Raw genomic sequence first — 22084 nt, forward strand, 5'->3', positions numbered from 1 at the left:
TGCCCTTAAAAGAGTCATCATTTGCCAACAGCACAACTGCAAATTATGGCAATAACTGAATTGGATCGATAGCCATTTAGATCTTCGTAATAAATAAGCTTGCATGTACTATGTCTCTTGCTATTTTGACACATATTTGCACTACACAATGAGAAACCTTTAAAAGGGAGAAGGGTTGATTCGTTATTGTAACTTTGTTCAGCCTTCTTGTACTTTAGTCTTTGTAGTAAAAGACTTGAATAAAGAAAGGAAATGAAAAAGCATGACTCTGTATCTGAGGCAGGATAAAATATGTATGTCTGTTATTTCTGTGTGCTGAATAAAGAACGACGCTAGTCTGTTTGTTTGTCTGTATGTCTGTCAGTACCTGTCGATATCAACCCCTGTCCTGTCCAAATCAGAAATGATTGCCGCTAAGTATAAGGCTATTTGCTATGACAGCACTATCTTTGAATTCCCCTTGAAATCCTATTAGATTGACCCAATTGTTATAATTTGCTAAAGGGAGAAAAAGTTACATTTACTGCCAAACTGTACTACCCAAAACTCCTTCCCTGCCACAAACAAAATGTCTCCTTGCTGTGTCTCTCTTGCTCCCTGTCCTTCTTGCTGTCTGTGTGTAATTCCCCTAGCTTTGCCAACCCCCTTCTCTGTCTATCTGTGTTTTGATAAATGTAGAGACAAAAGCGCTCTCAAACGAGTTACTACGACTGGAAGCTGCCAATGTTTCTTCTTTCTCCACTAGAATAAGGCTAAGGTATGAGTGATACGACTGCAACATCTGAAGAGATGGCACACCCACTCTCTGTGTAAAAAATAATAATACAATATAGTATTCTTCTATTATTTGTGATTACATTTTTTGGAACAATGCATTTTTTGTTGTGAAGATGAATTGGAATAATGTACAGAGAATGATTGATATTGATGTGCATGCTTTGGGGGACACCAAAATAGTGTAATGTTGAAAAATGACCTCAAATGTATGGTGACTTTCTACTATAAAAATAAGCTAAATAAATATTATTTCAGTTGAGCACTCTATTGTATTTCTGTACCCTTATTCATGCACATCTATCTCTAAGGCCTTTGCAATCTCAGGGGACTTTTAACATAACACTTCTTTATTTTAAAGACCGTTATGCTTAATTGGGAAGTTAGTTCATTTGTCTAACATGATATACAGCTAAAGGCCAACAATAGTTGCTTCTCATTGGTTGAGTAATCTATAACAACTGTTATGTGTTGCAGTAGAACAAGTATTTAAGATGCTTGGGGAATGCAAACTTGGTAATGGATGATGCAATTCATTATTAATCCAAATGCATAACACTAATGGTAACACTTTACTTGACACCCAGTGTCACAACACATGACACGGTCATAACCATGTTATAATATGTCATAACAACTGACATGACTTGTCAACCTGTCATAATATGGTCATAACACTGTCATGACCAAAATATTTACACCTGTTGTGACATACTGCATTATTGCATTATTTTATGGCTGGTTATGACACCTACATGCGAGTGTCAAAACCTGCATTTATTCAAAACCTACATTTATTCAAAACCTACATTTATTCAAAACCTACATTTATTCAAAACCTACATTTATTCAAAACCTACATTTATTCAAAACCTGCATTTATTCAAAACCTACATTTATTCAAAACCTACATTTATTCAAAACCTACATTTATTCAAAATGTGCGGGGGTTCAAGAACTTTCCTTTTGTCTTAAGTCCTTTGTTGTTGTTGTAATTAATTGTTTACAGTCCTGTTTGTTTTTTCATCATATTTTAAATAACTTGTAGAAAATGCCTTTTATAACACTGTCAAGAAGCATTATGACCATCCTGTGTCACTTTACTTGGACTAAGAAAATGCCTTTTATAACACTGTCAAGAAGCATTATGACCATCCTGTGTCACTTTACTTGGACTAAGAAAATGCCTTTTATAACACTGTCAAGAAGCATTATGGCCATCCTGTGTCACTTTAATTGGACTAAGAAAATGCCTTTTATAACACTGTCAAGAAGCATTATGACCTTCCTGTGTCACTTTACTTGGACAAAGAAAATGCCTTTTATAACACTGTCAAGAAGCATTATGACCATCCTGTGTCACTTTACTTGGACTAAGAAAATACACTTTACAACACTGTCAAGAAGCATTATGACCATCCTGTGTCACTTTACTTGGACTAAGAAAATACACTTTATAACAATGTCAAGAAGCATTATGACGATCATAATCATATAAGCCAGATAGGCCTATTACATACTGCCCTTATGTCAGCCAGCAGTCACAAAGAGGGTGTCTTGTCTTGCTCCTAAAATCTACTCCTACATTTATCCCAGTCATCAGAAACATAGCGTTGGGGTCGGTGCGTGTCTGATATCAATGTGTGCACAATTACAATGATAATTCAATGTGGTCAATTTTAGAACATTTTAAAATAACAAACATATTGTTGACAAGTAGTCTATGGCGTAATGGTACGTTTTGCCTTGTGTGGTAAGTTATGTAATTTTTGACACTTATGTAGTTGTCATAACCAGCCGTAAAATAACTACCATGGTAGGTTTTGTGTTTTTTGTTACACTCTTATGTAGGTGTCATAACCAGCCATAAAATAACGCAATATATGTCACAACAGGTCGAAATATGTGTCATGACAGTGTTATAACCATATTATGACAAATTATGTCATAATAAAAGGGGTTGGTCTAATCCTGAATGCTGACTGGCTGGTTTTATACAACAGGTGGGTCTAATCCTGAATGCTGACTGGCTGGTTTTATACAACAGGTGGGTCTAATCCTGAGTGCTGACTGGTTAAAACCACATTCCAGCCAGTGTCTATTCCACAAATTACCACCAGCTAAATCTATGAGGTTAAAATGCATATTTACTCTGTTCCATCTGACTGAGCAGTCCACTGTCTCATCAGTCAAGCCAGGCACTTTATAAACTTGATCTGCACTATAAAAAGTATATAGACATCATCTCACATTTATTTTAGACTGACATTTAGTTTTCAACAGCAGATATTTGTATGAACCTTGTAGTCTGTCTCCCCGACATTTCCAACATTGTTTCAATATTCAAATTCGATCTTCAGCTGTCCCATAGCAATGAACGAGTCGGGTGTTGGGATGAGACAGGCAGCGTTTCTCAGCCAGTCGAAATCATGAATCAGCTGGCATAATTTTTATGGATATATACAAAGACATGTCCATTGAAAAAATGTTAAACGAAACGAGGTGCAGCTAGGTTGCAGTCTTCCCAGCTTCAGTTTGAAGTGATTGTGTTAGCTGTGTTGTTGTCTAGCTCCTCTGGACAACAGTGTCCTGACGAGTCAGCACATGTTCTTTGCCAGGCAAAATCGCACTGCATTAGCTCAGTGTTATGGATGTATCCAAATAAATGTCACTAGAAAACAGCTTAAACAAACCCAAATGCGGCTACTGTTATTCTGGCTACGCTTTTTGACGTGACTAAGTTAGCCGTAGTTGGCTAGCTAGCGAGCAAGCAAGGGATAAGAACGTTGCCAGCCAGTATGTCAATAAAACATTTAGAACGAATGACTGGGTCGCGTCCATAGATACAGAACAAAAAGACTGAACGACTGGGTCGCGTCCATAGATACAGAACAAAAAGACTGAACGACTGGGTCACGTCCATAGATACAGAACAAAAAGACTGAACGACTGGGTCGAGTCCATAGATACAGAACAAACAGACTGAACGACTGGGTCGCGTCCATAGATACAGAACAAAAAGACTGAACGACTGGGTCACGTCCATAGATACAGAACAAAAAGACTGAACGACTGGGTCGCGTCCATAGATACAGAACAAAAAGACTGAACGACTGGGACACGTCCATAGATACAGAACAAAAAGACTGAATGACTGGGTCGAGTCCATAGATACAGAACAAAAAGACTGAACGACTGGGTCACGTCCATAGATACAGAACAAAAAGACTGAACGACTGGGTCGAGTCCATAGATACAGAACAAAAAGACTGAACGACTGGGTCGAGTCCATAGATACAGAACAAAAAGACTGAACGACTGGGTCGCGTCCATAGATACAGAACAAAAAGACTGAACGACTGGGTCGCGTCCATAGATACAGAACAAAAAGACTGAACGACTGGGTCACGTCCATAGATACAGAACAAAAAGACTGAACGACTGGGTCGAGTCCATAGATACAGAACAAAAAGACTGAACGACTGGGTCACCATAGATACAGAACAAAAAGACTGGACGACTGGGTCGAGTCCATAGATACAGAACAAAAAGACTGAATGACTGGGTCGCGTCCATAGATACAGAACAAAAAGACTGAACGACTGGGTCGAGTCCATAGATACAGAACAAAAAGACTGAACGACTGGGTCGAGTCCATAGATACAGAACAAAAAGACTGGACGACTGGGTCGAGTCCATAGATACAGAACAAAAAGACTGAACGACTGGGTCGAGTCCATAGATACAGAACAAAAAGACTGAACGACTGGGTCGAGTCCATAGATACAGAACAAAAAGACTGAACGACTGGGTCGAGTCCATAGATACAGAACAAAAAGACTGAACGACTAGGTCTCGTCCATAGATACAGAACAAAAAGACTGAATGACTGGGTCGCGTCCATAGATACAGAACAAAAAGACTGAACGACTGGGTCACGTCCATAGATACAGAACAAAAAGACTGAACGACTGGGTCGCATCTCTAGCAACCGAACCGATAGAATGAACGATTTGTGTAGGGACTATATCTTGTGGAATAATTAAATAGTGAATACATTCATCAAAATAGCAATTGAATGAAAATATTATTATTCATTATTTGAATTTTTCAAAGTTGGTGTTTGGAGGATATATTGGAACGTTTCGCCAGACCTCGACTTCATCTCGGGCCTAACAACACCTGTGCCAATATATCCTCCAAACACCTGCTTCTCAGGCATTATCACTTAATTGTGACATGGCTATGACCGTGTCATAACGTGTTATGATGCTGTGTGTCAAGTAAAGTGTTACCACAATAACCAAATTGTAACCAACAAATTAGTTTGTGTTCAAATCTAGTAGTAGTCGTCAACTTAGCTTCCTCTCCCACTACCTCATGCATGCAGTGCTTCACTCCACCTTACTTTACACATTTGCTGTCGCCTTCTATCTCAATGTTATTGTCAGGATTGTGGTCTGCCCACTGCCCTTTCTAGTACAGTACAGTAGGTCCCATTTTATTTAGATAGTCCCCTATCGATGGTCTATATTTATTTTTATTTTTTTTATTTTACCTTTATTTAACCAGGCAAGTCAGTTAAGAACAAATTCTTATTTTCAATGACGGCCTGGGAACAGTGGGTTAACTGCCTGTTCAGGGGCAGAACGACAGATTTTTTTGTACCTTGTCAGCTCGAGTCTATAGATGCTCAAACTGCATCTTTGTTGTTTTATAGCAGATTGTGAGGGTTAGGGTTTGTGGGTGGAACTAGGGTTAGTAGATAGTTTGTTAAACAGTTTGAATATTTACTGAACATCTGTATGGAGACTATCCAAACAAAGTGTTAGCGGAACTATCCAAACAACCCCCGATCCACCGCTATACCCTAGCCGGCCAGCTCCTCCTGCTGCTCCCAAACAGGTATTTTTCCTTACTGCAGATTAACTTTACCTGTGACTGGGTATCGTGCCATTTAACTGTTGTCTGTATTTACAGTACTCTGTGGACATTTGATTGGTGGAATGTTTGTGTACGTGTCATATGCCTGTTTATTTGTGTGTGCCTGCTTGCTTGCTTGCCTCGCTCCTCTCTTTTTGCGTGTAACTTTTTTATGTTGGTTCTTTTGTTTTGTTGTACTGAACAAATTGCATTTTGGGGAGTAACAGGCTTTGGTGAATGGTATAATAGCCTAAGATTATTAACTTTAGTGTTATTAACATCAGTTGCGGTTTTGTCAAAATATGTCAAACTAAACATACACGGTAAAAAAAAGTCCTGTTGTTTTTACAGTAACTTACTGGCAGCCTGTAAGTTACTGTATGAAAAAACACAGTATGTTACCGTAAATTCCAAAGAAACTTTGGTTTAACAGTTCTTAACTGCATCTCTTTACATGAATGTACTGTTAAACCAGTTTATTTGGAATTTACAATAACATTCTGTAGCTTTTCTTACAGTAACTTACAGTGTACTTATGTGAAAACATATGTTTTGCTGTCTTTAAATGATTCATTGTTTATGTAAAGTATAAGTTCAAACAAATGTAAATATGTTATAAATATGTCATTATTATTTGAACACTGTGGCTATGGTTAGTTTATTAAGAAGTTAGACAGTGTGTTGAAAAGTAAGTTAAATGATTTACCCAATGTTTTAAATGAACATGAATGTTCACACCATGGGACTGTTTACCTTTTCAGTTTGGGACTTTTGAGTGAACAGTTTGCCCGCTTTTGAGTCAAACGGACCCCTCGTAAGTGACAAGATGATTCCCATGCCACCATTCAGCCTAAATATCAGCCATTCACCAGCTTCTTCTCCCTTCTATGTGCCTTGCTATCTTTCCCTTCCACTATCTTAGTGCACCTCCCTGTCATCATCTGGTTTCATGAGGAGGGTCCTAGCCTATTCCCCCATTCTATGCCTTTGTCTGAAATTGCACCCTATTCCCTATATAGTGTATAATTCTTTTGCAGAGCCAGCACACTATTTAGGGAATGGGGTGTCATTTTGGAAGTCCCCACTATCTCTTGAACAGTTGACATTATTTTATTGTCTTACGTCAGATTGTCTCACTTAGGAGTGATGTCACTTGGCAGAAAACAGTGGGTATTTGTCATCATTGAAGTGATTTCATTCGGTGTCTCGCCAACCAATCAGGGATGGGCATTGGTTGTGCATTCCACCCAGATAATAATATACATTCTGAAAATATTAATTTAGGGCTCTATTCAATATGTATCGCGCAAGTTCAGCATTACAGCGTATTTACATTTCAAGACAATGTTACTGCGTTAGCGGAGACTGCATTCACGGTAAACCTTATGTCGGCTCAATCAGAAATTACCTTTACATTTCTATCGCGCATTTCTAAAGCTTCAGTGATACAGACTGACTAGAGCCTTAACAGAATCTTAATTCTCTGTTGATGGTTTTGTTGCATGACACTTGCCTTGCACACAAAGCCTTATTTCACCCTTACTCCATCTTCATTCAGAGGCAGCTCCAAACTCACTCGCCAAACTTCTCTACTCTGAACTCCGTAATGTTTAGTCTTAATAACTAATGGATCATTTGGTTCCCTCCACCTCTCCTCCCGTTCTTCATCCATTCTGTCCCTATCCCTTCCTCCTGTTTTCCTTCCTCCCTTCCTTCCACCTATCCATCTTCCCTCCCTCTTGTCTGTACAGTGTCCCTCTGCTTCAGGAGGAACCAGCCCAGGCCACTGAGGACCAACCCAGGCCTCTCATCTCTGTCGATGACCAGTCTCCTCCTCCAATCCTCTATTAGCTCCATGCTCTACTTCCTATTATCCTTGCCTCTGATTGGTTGCTGTAAAGCACAGCTACATTTAGCCAGCCAATTGGAAGAAGAACCCTGATTTTGTTGGACAAATCCAAGCACACACAGGACTAATCTTTCACAAGTAGTGTAGACCATGTGCTGCACAAGTTTTAGCACAGACTGAACTATCCATAGCATTCAAGCACACCTAGCCTTGGACTGCCTCTTCAATACAATTAAAGCATTTGAAAACAGTAATAAACTGTATGCAGTAAATTATAACTGAATCTGTTACTTGTTAATAATGTATGAATATGCTTAAGAAAATGTAATTGTTTGATCTATCTTATTGTGGGTGTCTAGTTCTATGATCTAGTCGTATTTTACTTCTTACTATTAGCGATTTGTAAGATTTGGAGGAATTTCTTTGAATTTGTTTGTGTGAGCAATACATTTGTCACAAAGTAAACTATGTTATACAGTATATGTTAAAGGGCCTGTATCAGGGAGACTATAAAGAGCACAGGGCATGGCGGCTTGTAGAAACACATTTCTACATGAGTCTGAGCCACACACTAGATTAGGAGAGATGGAGAAAGAAAAGGTCAATGTTATGCACAATACTGTAAGTTATAGCATTCAAATGCTTTTCACTGTTATTCTCATATTTTAAATGACAGAAAAACAATAATATTAAGCATTCATGCATATATCAACTGTATAGTATGACATTAATACATAACAATACAAAGGAGTTGTTGTATTTCGTACTATTTTATAAATGTATTTGCTTCTCATCCCGTTTCATTTGTCTGTAAATTTATAGAAAAAACACTGAATTTACTAGAGAAAATAAAGTGATATTGCAGAGTATATTCCAGATATTACCTGTGCGTTTCTACTGTGTTTATGAGAAACTCTTGAAAAGCACGTCTCCTTTTATACTCTCTTTGCTTCATGTTTTTACATTATCATTTTTTAAAGTGAGCATTATGAGTTGGCTAGAGAGCACAAACAGATTTGGGACCAGGCTATGTAATACATGAGACCCACATCCTTGTGTAAAACAGATTTTATTTATATTTCATAATAAGGTACAGAAAGTAACCATGTGACCAGTAAGTGAGTGTGGGTGGGGCACATTTACTGACAGCATGCCTAAACTAGTCCTGCTCGTTTAAATCACAACCAGCGCATTACCAAATGTTGCTCCTTATCACAATACCCCCTTTGTCTCACTAGCCTGGGTACCAGTTGGTTTGTGTCATCATTACAGTGGCATGATGACACAAACAGACTGGTACCCAGGCTATCGTCTCGCTATACAGATGTAGGATCTTAATTTGATCACCCTGTTGCAGGAGAACTTTCCTACAATGCAGGGCGTTTCAAAATTGTAGAGTATTTGATGTTTAAAAAGCCTTTGGAAGTTTGTAATTTCCTCTTTGAAAATTGTATCAAGCCCTAAAAAAATGTCCATGAATTATAACCCACAATAATCTCATTTCCTGTTGCTGCAGGATTATTTTCCTGCTGTAGCAAACTGTCTCAAATTAAGATCCTACATCTGTAGGGTTAAAACATTATAGATCAAATATATATTCCTGTTCCTGTTTTCCTCATGACTTCATTAAATATATCTCTTTGGCAACAATAAAACAAAGACATCTCCTTTTATCTCCCACTTCCAGGTCATTTCTTGATATGTTCTTTCTTTTTTTGATATATAAAAATAGTACATACACAGACGGCGGTCTAGATAGATCTATAGACACTATACTAGTGAACAATATTAAAGCTCTAGAAAGGCAAACAAACAGAACAAAACACACTGACTGCATGTAGACTAGAGTGGATCTGTGAACCATAGAAATAGAATCTACTGTATGTAATTCTATATCTATGTGAACTAAATTGGCACCCTGGTTCTTTGAAGCTAAAGCCTACAGTGACATTAGCCTGGTCCCAGATCTGTTTGTACTGTCTTGCCAACCTATGGTGATTGAGGTAGGCAAGACTGCACAAACATACCTGCGACCATGCTGCAGTGATACTGATGTAATACTGCATTATCTTACCAGCCTGATTGTACGGAATGCTTTCTATGTTACACCCACAACCACCCGTCTTCCTTTCTATAGCACATACATTTTCACATACTGTACATAGCAAAGTAAGGTCCATAAATTCCAAATGCACCTTCCATTGTTAAAATCATGAACACAACCGTGAAACATTACATAACGACAAACCCATGTAGCATCACCAAACCCTTGACCACCACACAGCTGAACATAAACAATATGTTAACACTGAACAAGTACTCAGTCCTGTGGTCTTCCAATAGTAATTGGATTATTTAATCTTCAACATGTTACCGAAGCCACTTGAGCAACTTGAAAATAATTTGTTTGTTCTTCCATTCTTTAAGTTTCATTTTTAGGTTTCATATTTCTTAAAAGTGATAATTTCATCAAAGGTGTTCTATAAAAATGATATGCTACTGTATCTGTAAGTTTATCTGTGTATTTGTAAGCTTGCAGTTCTTATACTGCAGTCCGATTTTCAGAATCGGAAATGTACAAGTTCTTTGATAATTTAACAAAGAATCTTCACCTCAAGACAAGGAGACCTATTACACAGCATGTGATGACGTGAAGCTCAACACACAAGCCAATATGTAAAATGCTCACAATATGCTGTGATTTACCCACACTATCTGCTGCAAAGCACGTGGATCCAAGATCCTAAAAAATACGTACAGCATTTATTAAAAGTCATCTGAATGATATTGCCTCAAAACTGACTTGATGGATTCTCACAATAGCTTAGGTCCAGGGATGTATGTAAAAGCAGAGGTGGAATCACTAGAACCAAAACGGAAGCAAACGGAACCAACAGGGGAAGGACATACCTGAATTTGTTTTCCGTCGCAAAACGTTTTGCAACTGTTTGCTACGGTGTGCACTAATGATTACACCCCAGGCATTCAGAGGGAGGGGAATAGTGACCCACACAGACAGAGGGAGAGGAATAGTGACTCTGGAATTCTGATTGGAGGGAATCATAAGGGCGATACATACAGTACAATACAGTGGTGGTCCTACTCCTTATAGGAAACTCTGGAGTCACTAAATGCAGCATTGATCATCTCTGCTAATACAGTCATTTCAAGGCAACAACTTTCCGCCTTGTTCAATAGCTCCATTCCTTCACATACACTTAGGTGTCCCATTATTCTCTTCAATGGATGTAAAAGTGTTTGGAAACATGTAACGTTATTATATTACATGTGCCATTTCATTTATATTTGAAGAGGACAGGTGAAGCAATGTCTCAAAGATATGTTGTTGGTCACTTTCCAACACCGATCCTTCAGTGAAAAGCCTGGATTCTGTCCTTTCCTCCATTTTTTCACTCCCTCCTCCTATGAGTGGGGTACACGGTGTGTTCTGTTTAGATACCCATGTTTTTTGCTCTCCATAACATACTGTAAATGAGTGATGACTATGGTGGCAAACAACGTTACAAAGTTCGTCCATAGATTTGTGTTGTCGCTCAAAAAACATGTTGAACGCAACATAAAAGTCTTTACCTGCATATAAGTTCTTTGTAACATATATTACTCTGTGTATTTACAATTGAAGTAGGAAGTATACATACACCTTAGCCAAATACATTTAAACTAAGTTTTTGTCACAATTCCTGACTTAATCCTAGTAAAAATTCCCTGTCTTAGGTTAGTTAGGATCACCACTTTATTTTAAGAATGTGAATAAATCAGAAAAATTGTAGAGAATGATTTATTTCAGCTTTTATTTCTTTCATCACATTCCCAGTGTGTCAGTAGTTTACATACACTCAATTAGTATTTGGTAGCATTGCCTTTAAATTGTTTAACCTGGGTCAAACATTTCAGTTAGCCTTTCACAAGCTTCCCACAATACGTTGGGTGAATATTGCCTCATTCCTCCTGACAGAGCTGGTGTAACTGAGTCAGGTTTGTAGGCCTCCATGCTCGCACATGCTTTTCCAGTTCTGCCCACAAATTTTCTATAGGATTGAGGTCAGGGCTTTGTGATGAACAGAACCACTTCCTTGCAAGCCGAAGAACACCATCCCAACTGTGAAGCACGGGGGTGGCAGCATCATGTTCGGGGTGTAATTTGCTGCAGGAGGGACTGGTGCACTTCACAAAATAGATGACATCATCAGGGAGGAAAATTATGTGGATATATTGAAGCAACATCTCAAGAAACCAGTCAGGAAATTAAAGCTTGGTCGCAAATGGGTCTTCCAAATGGACAATGACCCCAAGCCTACTTCCAAAGATGTGGCAAAATGGCTTAAGGACAACAAAGTCAAGGTATTGGAGTGGTTATCACAAAGCCCTGACCTCAATCCTATAGAAAACTTGTGGGCAGAACTGAAAAAGCATGTGTGACCAAGGAGGCCTACAAACTTGATACAGTTACACCAGCCCTGTCAGGAGGAATGGGCCAAAATCCACCCAACTTAATGTAGGAAGCTTGTGGAAGGCTACCCAAAACGTTTGACCCAAGTGAAACAATTTAAAGGCAATGCTACCAAATACTAATTGAGTGTATGTAAACTTCTGACCCACTGGGAATTTGATGAAAGAAATAAAAGCCAAAATAAATCATTCTCTCTTGTATTATTCTGACATTTCACATTCGTAAAATAAAGTGGTGATCCTAACTGACCTAAGACAGGGAATTTTTACTAGGATTAAATGTAAGGAATTGTGAAAAGCTGAGTTTAAATGTATTTGGCTGAGGTGTATGTAAACTTCCAATTTCAACTATATTATCATATATTATTTTATATATTCTCATAAGAGTTGATTCTCTTTTCCCCTCTTCTTCCACACCATAAACAATAAGAGGCACTGTCTTTTCAGAAACCTGATGTCCAAAAAGCTCTACATAAAAGTCACGATAAGTTTATGTGGTGCAGCTCCTGGGTGGCTGTCTACTCTCTGTCCCCATCCTCACTGCTCCCTGAAGAGATGGAGAGAGAGAGAGAGAGAAAGAGAGAGACAGAGGGAGAGTGACAGAGGGAGAGGGCGAGAGAAAGTGCGAGAGAGAGAGAGAGAGAGAGAGAGAGAGGCAGATAGTTACAACTTATTCATTATTCACTTTGTAAAATCCATACAATAAGTTCTCCTCAGACATGTTTCTAATGAAACATCACTCACCTGGACCAGAGTCTATGTCGGAGTCGGAGACGTGTGTGATGGAGAAGCGAGACACATGGCTAGGGGAAACGGTGAAGCGGGAGTACTGCACCGCTGGTTTGGGCTCCGGGGCCTTGGAGGTGGCGGGCAGGCTGGGTGTGGAGGGGGTTGAGGCTGAGGAGGAGGCAGCCATCTTGGATGAGGAAGTCGGGAGGGGCAACAAGGGGAAGTCATCCTCCCACTCATACCCTGCACCTGAAGTGAAAGAGGGAGGAAGGTAGAGAGAGGGAGGGAGGGAGGAAAGTAGGTATGGAGAGAGGAAGAGAAAGGGAGCAGTTTGGAAACAGCCTCTTATATTTTACACATTTAAAATCATAGATTTGAGATTGATTATGAAATGAAATGCCGATTGACTTCAATCAATGTTTCAATGTAAGTAGTGGACTCTGGACTAGTGTACTTACTCTCTTCTGAGATGTTTCCATCTGAGGAGTCATCAGAGGTTGGTTGTTTGCTCTCTGAACCCTGTCCGCTGGTCTCAGCTTCTGGAGAGAAACCATGCTCAGCCAGCTCTTTAGTTGGGCTCTGCTGGAAACGGACAGTAGTCAAAAGGTTAGAACTATGGTTATTGTGCATTTTAAACAAAAATATACTGAACAAATATTTAAACACAACATGCAAAAATGTCTAAGATTTTACAGAGTTACAGTTCATATAAGGAAATAAATCAATTTAAATAAATGCATTAGGCTCTAATCTATGGATTTCACATGACTGGGCAGGGGTGCAGCCATGGGTGGACCATGGAGGGCATAGGCCCACCCACTAGGCACCCAGCCCCAACCAGCAGGGAGCCAGGCCGAGTCAATCAGAATGATTTTTCCCACACGACAAAACTGCACATTTTAAAGTGGCCTTTCATTGTCCCCAGCACAAGGTGCACCTGTGTAATAATCATGCTGTTTAATCAGCTTCTTAATATGACACATCTGTCAGGTGGATGGAGTATCTTGGCAAAGGAGAAATGCTCCCTAACAGGGATGTAAACAAATTTGTTCACAAAATTTGAGAGAAATACAGTTTTTGTACGTATGGAAACTTTATGGGATTATTTTACTTTCAGCTCATTAAACATGGGACCAACACTTTACATGTTGCATTTATATTTTTGTTCAGTGTCTATAGTAGTATTTCTAGTTTAATTCAAGGCACAAAAAAATATCTTATTTGTCTTATACCATGTGACTTAGATAGAATGAAAAAAGCAGAAAATGACTATGAACTTGTGAACTAGCATGATGCAGAAACTACCCTTTCCGTTATCTTGTTTTCCTTCATCTGTGATTGACTACTCACCTGGTCAAACAAGTAAACAGTGACATCATCAAAGAAGGACACCACCTTCTTCTTTCGTCCCAGCAGGTCATCAGCGAGCGACTCGGAGGTGAGCGTGGTGGGCACCTTCAGTAGACTACGTAGGTTATGAGCATCGCTACAGTCGCTGACCACGATGGGTACCACATGGTTCTCCTCCTCGCTCTCCTCCCCTCCACTCTGCTCCTCTTGAACACTGTAACACCTCAGCTCCTCATCTGACTCACTGTCATCCGAGTCACCATCTCCGTCCTCCTCATCCGCCTCCCCCCCGTCTGTGAGCGACACCCGGACCGGAGGGGGAGTCATCGGGGGGAGAGGTGATGGAGGAATGGAGGGAGGGGAGGAGGAGGAGAAGCGTTGACGTCGTGCGGGAGGTCCGTTCTCTTCATCATCATCGTCCTTGTCAATGCTCTCTGACCTTTCGCAAGATGCTTCTTGTAGGACATCTGCTAATTCTAAGGCTTCAGATGAGTCCTCCATGTCTCTTCGCTCTCCTTCCTCTTCCTCCTTGGTACCAGAGTTGGTTTCAGTACTGCTGCTCCTCTTGAGTTCCCCCAGGGCTTCTTCCATAGCCCCCACCACCTCTGCTGCCCAGTCTCCCAGGGAAGAGGGCTCCTCCTGGGCAGGCCATCCCTCTGACCCTTCCTCTACTTCTCCAGAGATATTAGAGGCCAATTCTAGCCCCAGCTCCAGCCCTTCATCATGGTGGCACTCTTCTGTCAAGCAACCCTCCATCTCTGGGTCTTCACTCTCCTCCAGAAGAGCTGAGGTCTCATCTCCCTCCTCCTCTTCCTCTATATGAAGAGGGCTGTGTTCCCTCTTCTCTGTCAGGCTCTCCTCCTCTTCCTCTATATGAAGAGGGCTGAGCTCCCTCTCTGTCAGACTCTCCTCCTCCTCCTCTTCCTCTATATGAAGAGGGCTGAGTTCCCTCTTCTCTGTCAGGCTCACCTCCCCCTCTCCCTCCTCCTCTTCCTCTATATGAAGAGGGCTGAGTTCCCTCTTCTCTGTCAGGCTCATCTCCCCCTCTCCCTCCTCTTCCTCTATACGAAGAGGGCTGAGTTCCCTCTTCCTTGTCAGGCTCTCCTCCTTTTCTCCCTCCTTCACTCCTACATTTTCATCACCCCCCACTTTCTCATCCTCATCATCCCTGGAAAGGCGCTCATTCTCATAGTCAGAGAAGTAGGCAGAGTCCCTGTAAGGGTTCTTCTCACTGAGGGGGGCCAGCTCCTTCTCTTTGTCTGTGGTCTGTGAGGCTGCTAGAGTCACATCTTCATCCAGGGTAGGTTCATCCTCATCCTCCGGTGGAGCCACCTCGGCCTCCTCTCCCCCCTCCTCCCCCTCTTCATCCAGGCTGGTGTCCAGGACAGACTCTCCAAGTGGCTGGGTGAATGTCTTTGGGTCCCGGGGCTCATTGTGGGGCTCCTTGGGGACAAACTCTGGGCTCTCGTTATTCTCTGTGTCGTACCCGCTATCCATTGCCTTGGGGGAGGAACTAGATGGGTGGGAGGAGCTGAAGGCAGGGCTGAATGGCTCTGTGGTGGAGCCGGCCGCTAAAGGCATCAGGTCCATGGAATCCATGGAAGTCATGGAATCGGGTGTTCCCACCTGCTTCTGCAGGGACTTGAGGGGATGGGCCAAGGAGGGGGAGGCGTTAAGGTCCCCGGCCGATGCCTCGTCAGCAAAGATCCCTGAGGTCACGTCAGTAATGTCATCGTCTTCATCATCGTCGTCGGTATAGCAGTCGGAGATGTCCACTAGACTGATGCTGGAGCAGTGGTCTCTGTCCAGGCCGCTGTCTAACGTATGGCTCAGCTCTGACTCTGGCTCAACCAAGCAGACTAGGCCAGGCACATTCACTGAGGGAAGTGGGGCAGTCATAGCCATAGTCATGTCCTCTGGTTTAGGATCCGTGAGAACCCCTTTGTCTTCTGTGACAACCTCTTGCTTGTGGTCTATGGAAAGGGTATCGTCCATAGTGATGTCAACATACTGAACAGGGTGGTCAAGGTTGGTTACGGTTGTGGTTGTGTTAGTGTTGTGTGTCAGGGTTGATTTAGACACACTAGGCCCTCCCGGTGCTGGAGACAGATTCACACTCTCTTCCTCGTTGTTGAGTATCTCTACAATCTGATCTCTGTAGCCATCACAGGTGTAGTTTCGCACCACTAGGCCTGTAAGGGGGTCGACGAAATGAGAGTGGCAGCACTCGATTGGTGGCGGCTTCACCTCCCTCTCCCCCTCCCTCTCATGGCACAGATAGATGTAGGTGTTGTAGGCGTCGTCGGAGGGTATCAGGGTATGATGCTTCCCCAGGGATAGACAGCTGCTGTCTTTAGCCGAAGCCGCCGTAGCCTCCAGGCAGTCTATGGGTTTAACTGCAGCAGAGACAGAGGAGCGGAAGGTCAGGTTGTGCTCCTCAGGCCACGAGTCCTCTATGTCGGTAGTGGGCATAGTGTAGAGAAAGTCTACATAGGCATCCTGTTGTTGCCTACAGCCAGCCTGTCTACTACGGCCCAGGCCTAGACTGTTGTTGTTAGTGCAATGGTTAGAGAGATTAGAGGGCCAGGTGTTACTACTGTTGATTCTCTGCCTCTCTGAGAATATATCCTCTTCCTCGTCCGAGTCTTCCGACGCCATGGTGATGCTGACTGAGTGGGTGTGGCCTGGCATGGTCGGCATGGTTTTCCTCAGAGAACCCATCATGTCATAGTAACCCCCAGTGACGCTACTCCCCCCAATGATGGAGCCTGGTCCCTTGGTCGTCTCCAGGTAGGGATCCCCTACTCCAAAAGGAGGACCACCACCCTGGGGAGGGGTACTGATGGAGGGAGATATCCCCAGAGGGTTTTCCAGTTCCCCCAGGGCCTGACGCAGGCTCCGGGACCCCCAGCTCTCCTGGTGGGGCTCGGGGGGAGAGTGTTCCCGCCCCATCAGGTAGTGCTGGTGATGGTCCAGACCCAGACCCATGTGGTGGCCTATGCCCATAGGGGGTGAGTGTTCGTAGTAGAACCCCCCATCCCGGTCCTTGTAGGAGACGTAATGACCAGCCTCCCAGGGTCTCAGGGGGCTGGAGTCAGAGACTTGCCCCAGCAGGGGTTCCATGGTCAGGGAGATGGCCGGGCTTCCATCTGGGTCCGAGTCATACGCTCCACCACCCCCAGCTTTACGGATGTCTGCCGACCAGTACGAGTCCACAGGCTTGGAGTGGGCCTGGGAGGGACATGCACCCATCCCCATAATACACTCCCCTGAGTCTGCACTGCCACTGCCTGTCAGGAAGCTCCTGTTGCTGCCCTGGTAGTCTGGGCTGTAGGAGCACATGGTGTAGTCCAGGTCCATGTTGATGTGACAGTCCACACCAGGCTCCTCCATGCGGACGTAGTACTCAGCGCTCACTGAAGGACTACAGGCGCTGAGCACCGGCACCACCCCGACCCCAGAACCATGCAGCATCTTGGGCTCGTAGTAGGCCACCCCACCACAGCCCCCCACCATGCCCCCTGGCCCAGGGGGGTAGTACAGGTCCTGGTGGTGGTAGTTGACGGCCCCCAGGGTACCGCTGGAGGACAAGGCAGCACGGTGGTAAGGCTGCTCCGCCCCCGCCCGAGCCTTCTCCCACTTGTACTCGAAGTTCAGGCCGTGGCTGGTCTCGGTCACGGTCAGTATATCATCTCCTGACTCACTGTGGTAGCCGTCGCATCCAGAGAACTGCTCCAGCAGGGGGAAGGAGGAGGAGGGGAGGTCTGTAGACAGATAAGTACTTTGGTAATCCCCTAAGAGAAAATTTAATGTCAAACAGCAGCAGACTGTAATCAACTAAAGCAGGGTTGGTGGGCCCTGAGTATGTGAGTATTATTTTACCTTTATTTAACTAGGCAAGTCAGTTAAGATTAAATTCTTATTTACAATGACAGCCTACTGGGGAACCATAGGTTAACTGTCTTGTTCAGGGGCAGAACGACAGATTTGTATCTTGTCAGCTCGGGGATTCGATCTACCGACTTTTCGGTTACTGGCCCAATGCTCTAACCACTAGGCTACTGCCGCCCCGAGTAATGAGTAAACATTTATAATCACACACTATTTCTTCTTAATTTGGGTCATTTGAGGACAGTATATTTATCTTCCTGAAAAGAGCAATGTGCAGATTTGTATTTTATTTTAAAACAGAAGCAGACAATAAAACATAAGGCAAAGTAGACAGGAGCAATAAAAAGTGTCGTAAACGTACCAATGGCCAGGGCTCCTGCCCCATGGTGGAGGCTGTTGTTGGGGCCAGCGTTGGGGTTGGGACGCAGGGAGTTCCAGCGCCTCTCAAAGTCCTCCTCGGCCTCGTTGGCCCCCTTGGCACACAGGTAGCTGAGTAACAGGTGGACCTCCTCTGCATTGGGCCTCTGGTCTGGTTGGAGCCAGCAGAACTGCATCACCTCATACCTGGTGACACAAGAACACACGCACATACACACACCACAACAACCATTACAACAACCATGGGATACAGGAAGATATAATGAACCACAAATGAATCTATCGGCTGTAGTCAGAAGTAGTAAATCACACATTAGTCGTTTTATGTCTGTGTCCAAAATGCCACACTATTCTCTATTTAGTGCACAATGTTTGACCAGAGCCCTAGGCACTAAATAGGGTGCCATTTGGGACGCAGAATATGTGTGGGATGACGTTTGTCTGTGTTTGTCTCTGTGTGTGTCTGTCGTTCCGTCTGTCTCTGTGTGTGTGTGTGTGTGTGTGTGTGTGTGTGTGTGTGTGTGTGTGTGTGTGTGTGTGTGTGTGTGTGTGTGTGTGTGTGTGTGAGTGAGAGAGACACTCACCAGCGCTCTGCCAGGGGTATATTGAGCAGGGGCTTGGGCAGTCGGAGCTGCTGTTCCCTCACAGCGTACGTCAGGACCTGCCTGTCAGAATAGTGTCTGTACGGCTGGTTGCCCAACTCAAACAACTCCCAGATAGTCACGCCCAGAGACCTGAAAAAACACTCAACATCAGACTATAGAATCACGGGGAAGAGCAACACATCAAATCAAATTACACATACTTCGTAAACAAAAGGTGTGGACTAACAGTGAAATGCTTACTTACATGTAAAACATAACAATCCATATTTATTGGGGAAAACATTGGATAATTACGATCACTGAGACCAAAATCCAGATAGGGTCGGTTTCCTGGACACAGATTCCTCGACTAAAAAGCATGCTCCATTGAGATTGGTCTTCATCCAGAATTTGGCTGAATCAATCTATTTATCTGTCAGTCGATTGATGTTCTTACCAGACGTTGCTCCGTTTGCTCTGGCCTACTACCAGTAGGTTGCCATGGACTTCATCTATGAGTTCTGGAGCGATCCAACGCAGTGGCACGTACATCTGGTCTGACGTCACAAAGTAGTCATCTTTGTACTTATTGTGTGACAGGCCGTAGTCTCCAATCTTCACTGTGACATCAGCGGTCAAAAGGCAGTTTCTCAGGGCCAAGTCACTGGAGGGAAGACAGAGAACACAATTGTACATGAGATGATAATTGATTGATGATGTATATGCATAACGGGCAAGTTATCATGGTGAGTCAATGGACAGTCTGACATTTTCAATACTGTACTAAAAGCCTTACAGAACTTCATGCAGTCAATCAATACAGTTTTACTCATCAATTTGAACCATTCCTTATAAGTGGATGCTGTGTAGACAGTGAAGAGAAGGGGTCACTCTGGAGAGAAGAGGTCTCCCCCTGCAACAAAATCACTGATGCTGGAGTCTATGAAGAGGCACTCAGGCAGCACCAGGATATTGTTACAGGAAGGAACCAATAGGAACCAAGAAGAAATCCAACAACTCACAGCTACGGGATTCTGGGAACCTAGTTTGTCATAGGTTTCTACAGAACAAGAATATGATGTGATGTCTGGCAGCACGTGACTACCGGGTACCACCAGTCTACAGGGTAATAACAGTATAATTCCAATGAGTGGGTTGTAGTATAAAGACTATAACATAGTGGTAATGATATATAGATAGAGGAAGTGACACCCACCTGTGTACGAAGTTGTGTTTGTGTAGGTGCAGGAGTCCTGAGGCAATCTCACAGGCCATCCTCTGCAGTATCAGGGGTTCAGGGGTCATTGTGTCTGCAGTCCGACAGCTCCGCATGTACCCTTTCACATCACCCTGGTGACATGGAGGAGATATATAGAGATGTTCTTTTTTTGAACCGTTATTTAACTAGGCAAGTCAGTTAAGAACACATTCTTATTTACAATGTAACCTAGATATAGTGAAGATCCGAGTATGAGGCAATTCCAATTTCAATTCCACTCAATTCAGAAAGCAAACTAAATTCAAAATGTCCATCATTAAAAAGCATTGAGGAGAACTGGAATTGGAATTTGGACTTCCTGATTTGACTGGAATTGAAATGGAACCTTAGTGGAGATATTAGAGATATATAGATATTGACACAATAAAGGATGCTGTTTAGACATTTAGCTAATTACAGTACAGCTAGGTCACTGCACACTGGCTGAAGGACTTTTTGGAAGTGAAACGTCCTGTCAATGAGTGTAGGTAGGTCTTCCCTCAGAATGGATACGTCACAATCAGATAATTGCTCACTCAGCCTGTAATACAATATCTGGTCACTGGGGGGCAGACAAATGCAAATTAATATAATATATTGGCACAATCACTTCAGTACAAAGATGAGTATCATAGACGTGATTATAGTAGCCAGATATACAGTGGTCCAGTAGTCCAATCAGTCCAATAGATGATGAGGGTCATAGACTGCCTGCAGTAAAGAGATCGCAATAGACGCTGGACCATGACTCTAGCTAGTCCAGCAGGCTACTGACTACAATGGCCATAGACAGATAGGCAGGCCTATATGAAGTGGTGCAGTGACAGTCACAGTCCAGTTTAGTACTCACCAAAGGGCAGAACTCCATGACCAGCAGGTAAGGGGTGACCTCAGTGCACTGCGCCAGGCACTGCAGGAGGGCTGGGTGCTGGAGGGCACTGGAGACGGATGGGTGCAATGTCACAGAGTTAGTGTCGGCACAAAGCACTGTCATGACAAATAAAGAAACAGGACTTGGTCTTCAATCAACTCGAGGTCAATTCCAGAAAAAGTGGGAAAGATAGACAGAGAAAGATAAAGTCTGTTCACCGGTATGGCTGGGCCTCTTCCAGGAAGTGCATCTGGTCCTGAACACTGGCACTGGCCTTCAGCTCCTTAACCACCACCTGGGTGGTGCTGAGACCCGCATTCACCTCCCCCAGGAGAACCTAGTAATAGAGCCACAGAGACACACCGAGAGGGTACGCACAACACACACATACACACACACACAAACAGAAACACAGAGACACACCGAGAGGGTACGCACAACACACACATACACACACACACACACACACAGAAACACACCGAGAGGGTACGCACAACACACACATACACACACACACACACACACACACACAGAAACACACCGAGAGGGTACGCACAACACACACATACACACACACACACACACACACACACACACAGAAACACACCGAGAGGGTACGCACAACACAAACATACACACACACACACACACAGAAACACAGAGACACACCGAGAGGGTACGCACAACACACACATACACACACACACACAGAAACACAGAGACAGATGGGGAGGAATGGAAGACATAAACACAAAGTCAAACAGAGAGACACGCAGCGAGATAGTCAGAGACAAAGACAGAGGAAAGGCACACAAAAAAATAATTCCCAAACAGTACACACACGGAAGTGGTTATTGTGGAGGACAAACATGATTGAGGAGGATACACATACGTTCAGGCGAAAGGCGGATGGGACAGTCACACAAATGCAAGTAAACAGAGAGATACACAGAGACAGAGAGGCATACACAGAGACAGAGAAGCATACACAGAGACAGAGAGGCATA

The 22084-nt window shown here is 43.2% G+C and overlaps 2 protein-coding genes across 10 annotated transcripts in view; one reads left to right on the forward strand and one right to left on the reverse strand.

Annotated features, from left to right (window-relative positions):
* The window catches only part of LOC110502783 (BAR/IMD domain containing adaptor protein 2), a 157332-nt gene extending 148906 nt beyond the window's left edge, over positions 1–8426 (forward strand). For 4 of the 5 annotated variants that reach the window (XM_036960472.1, XM_036960473.1, XM_036960476.1 and 1 more), the window contains one exon: positions 7449–8426. In XM_036960472.1, coding sequence (XP_036816367.1) covers positions 7449–7548 — 100 coding nt within the window. In that variant the 3' untranslated portion in view covers positions 7549–8426. Of the gene's footprint in view, positions 1–6458; positions 6512–7448 lie in introns of all 5 variants that reach the window. The other variant, XM_036960475.1, reaches the window with a different exon arrangement.
* Positions 8427–12280: 3854 nt separating this feature from the next.
* LOC110502784 (serine/threonine-protein kinase LMTK1) overlaps positions 12281–22084 on the reverse strand; it is a 94595-nt gene continuing 84791 nt past the window's right edge. For 4 of the 5 annotated variants that reach the window (XM_036960478.1, XM_036960482.1, XM_036960483.1 and 1 more), the window contains 10 exons: positions 21296–21414; positions 21057–21144; positions 20165–20298; positions 19406–19612; positions 18949–19098; positions 18348–18550; positions 14096–17859; positions 13204–13327; positions 12761–12994; positions 12281–12563 (listed from right to left, as the gene is read on the reverse strand). In XM_036960478.1, the coding sequence (XP_036816373.1) occupies positions 12535–12563; positions 12761–12994; positions 13204–13327; positions 14096–17859; positions 18348–18550; positions 18949–19098; positions 19406–19612; positions 20165–20298; positions 21057–21144; positions 21296–21414 (5052 nt within the window). In that variant the 3' untranslated portion in view covers positions 12281–12534. The remainder of the gene's footprint in view (positions 12564–12760; positions 12995–13203; positions 13328–14095; positions 17860–18347; positions 18551–18948; positions 19099–19405; positions 19613–20164; positions 20299–21056; positions 21145–21295; positions 21415–22084) is intronic. The other variant, XM_036960479.1, reaches the window with a different exon arrangement.

Source organism: Oncorhynchus mykiss, chromosome 23 (assembly GCF_013265735.2).
Source record: "Oncorhynchus mykiss isolate Arlee chromosome 23, USDA_OmykA_1.1, whole genome shotgun sequence".
Lineage (NCBI taxonomy): Eukaryota > Metazoa > Chordata > Actinopteri > Salmoniformes > Salmonidae > Oncorhynchus > Oncorhynchus mykiss.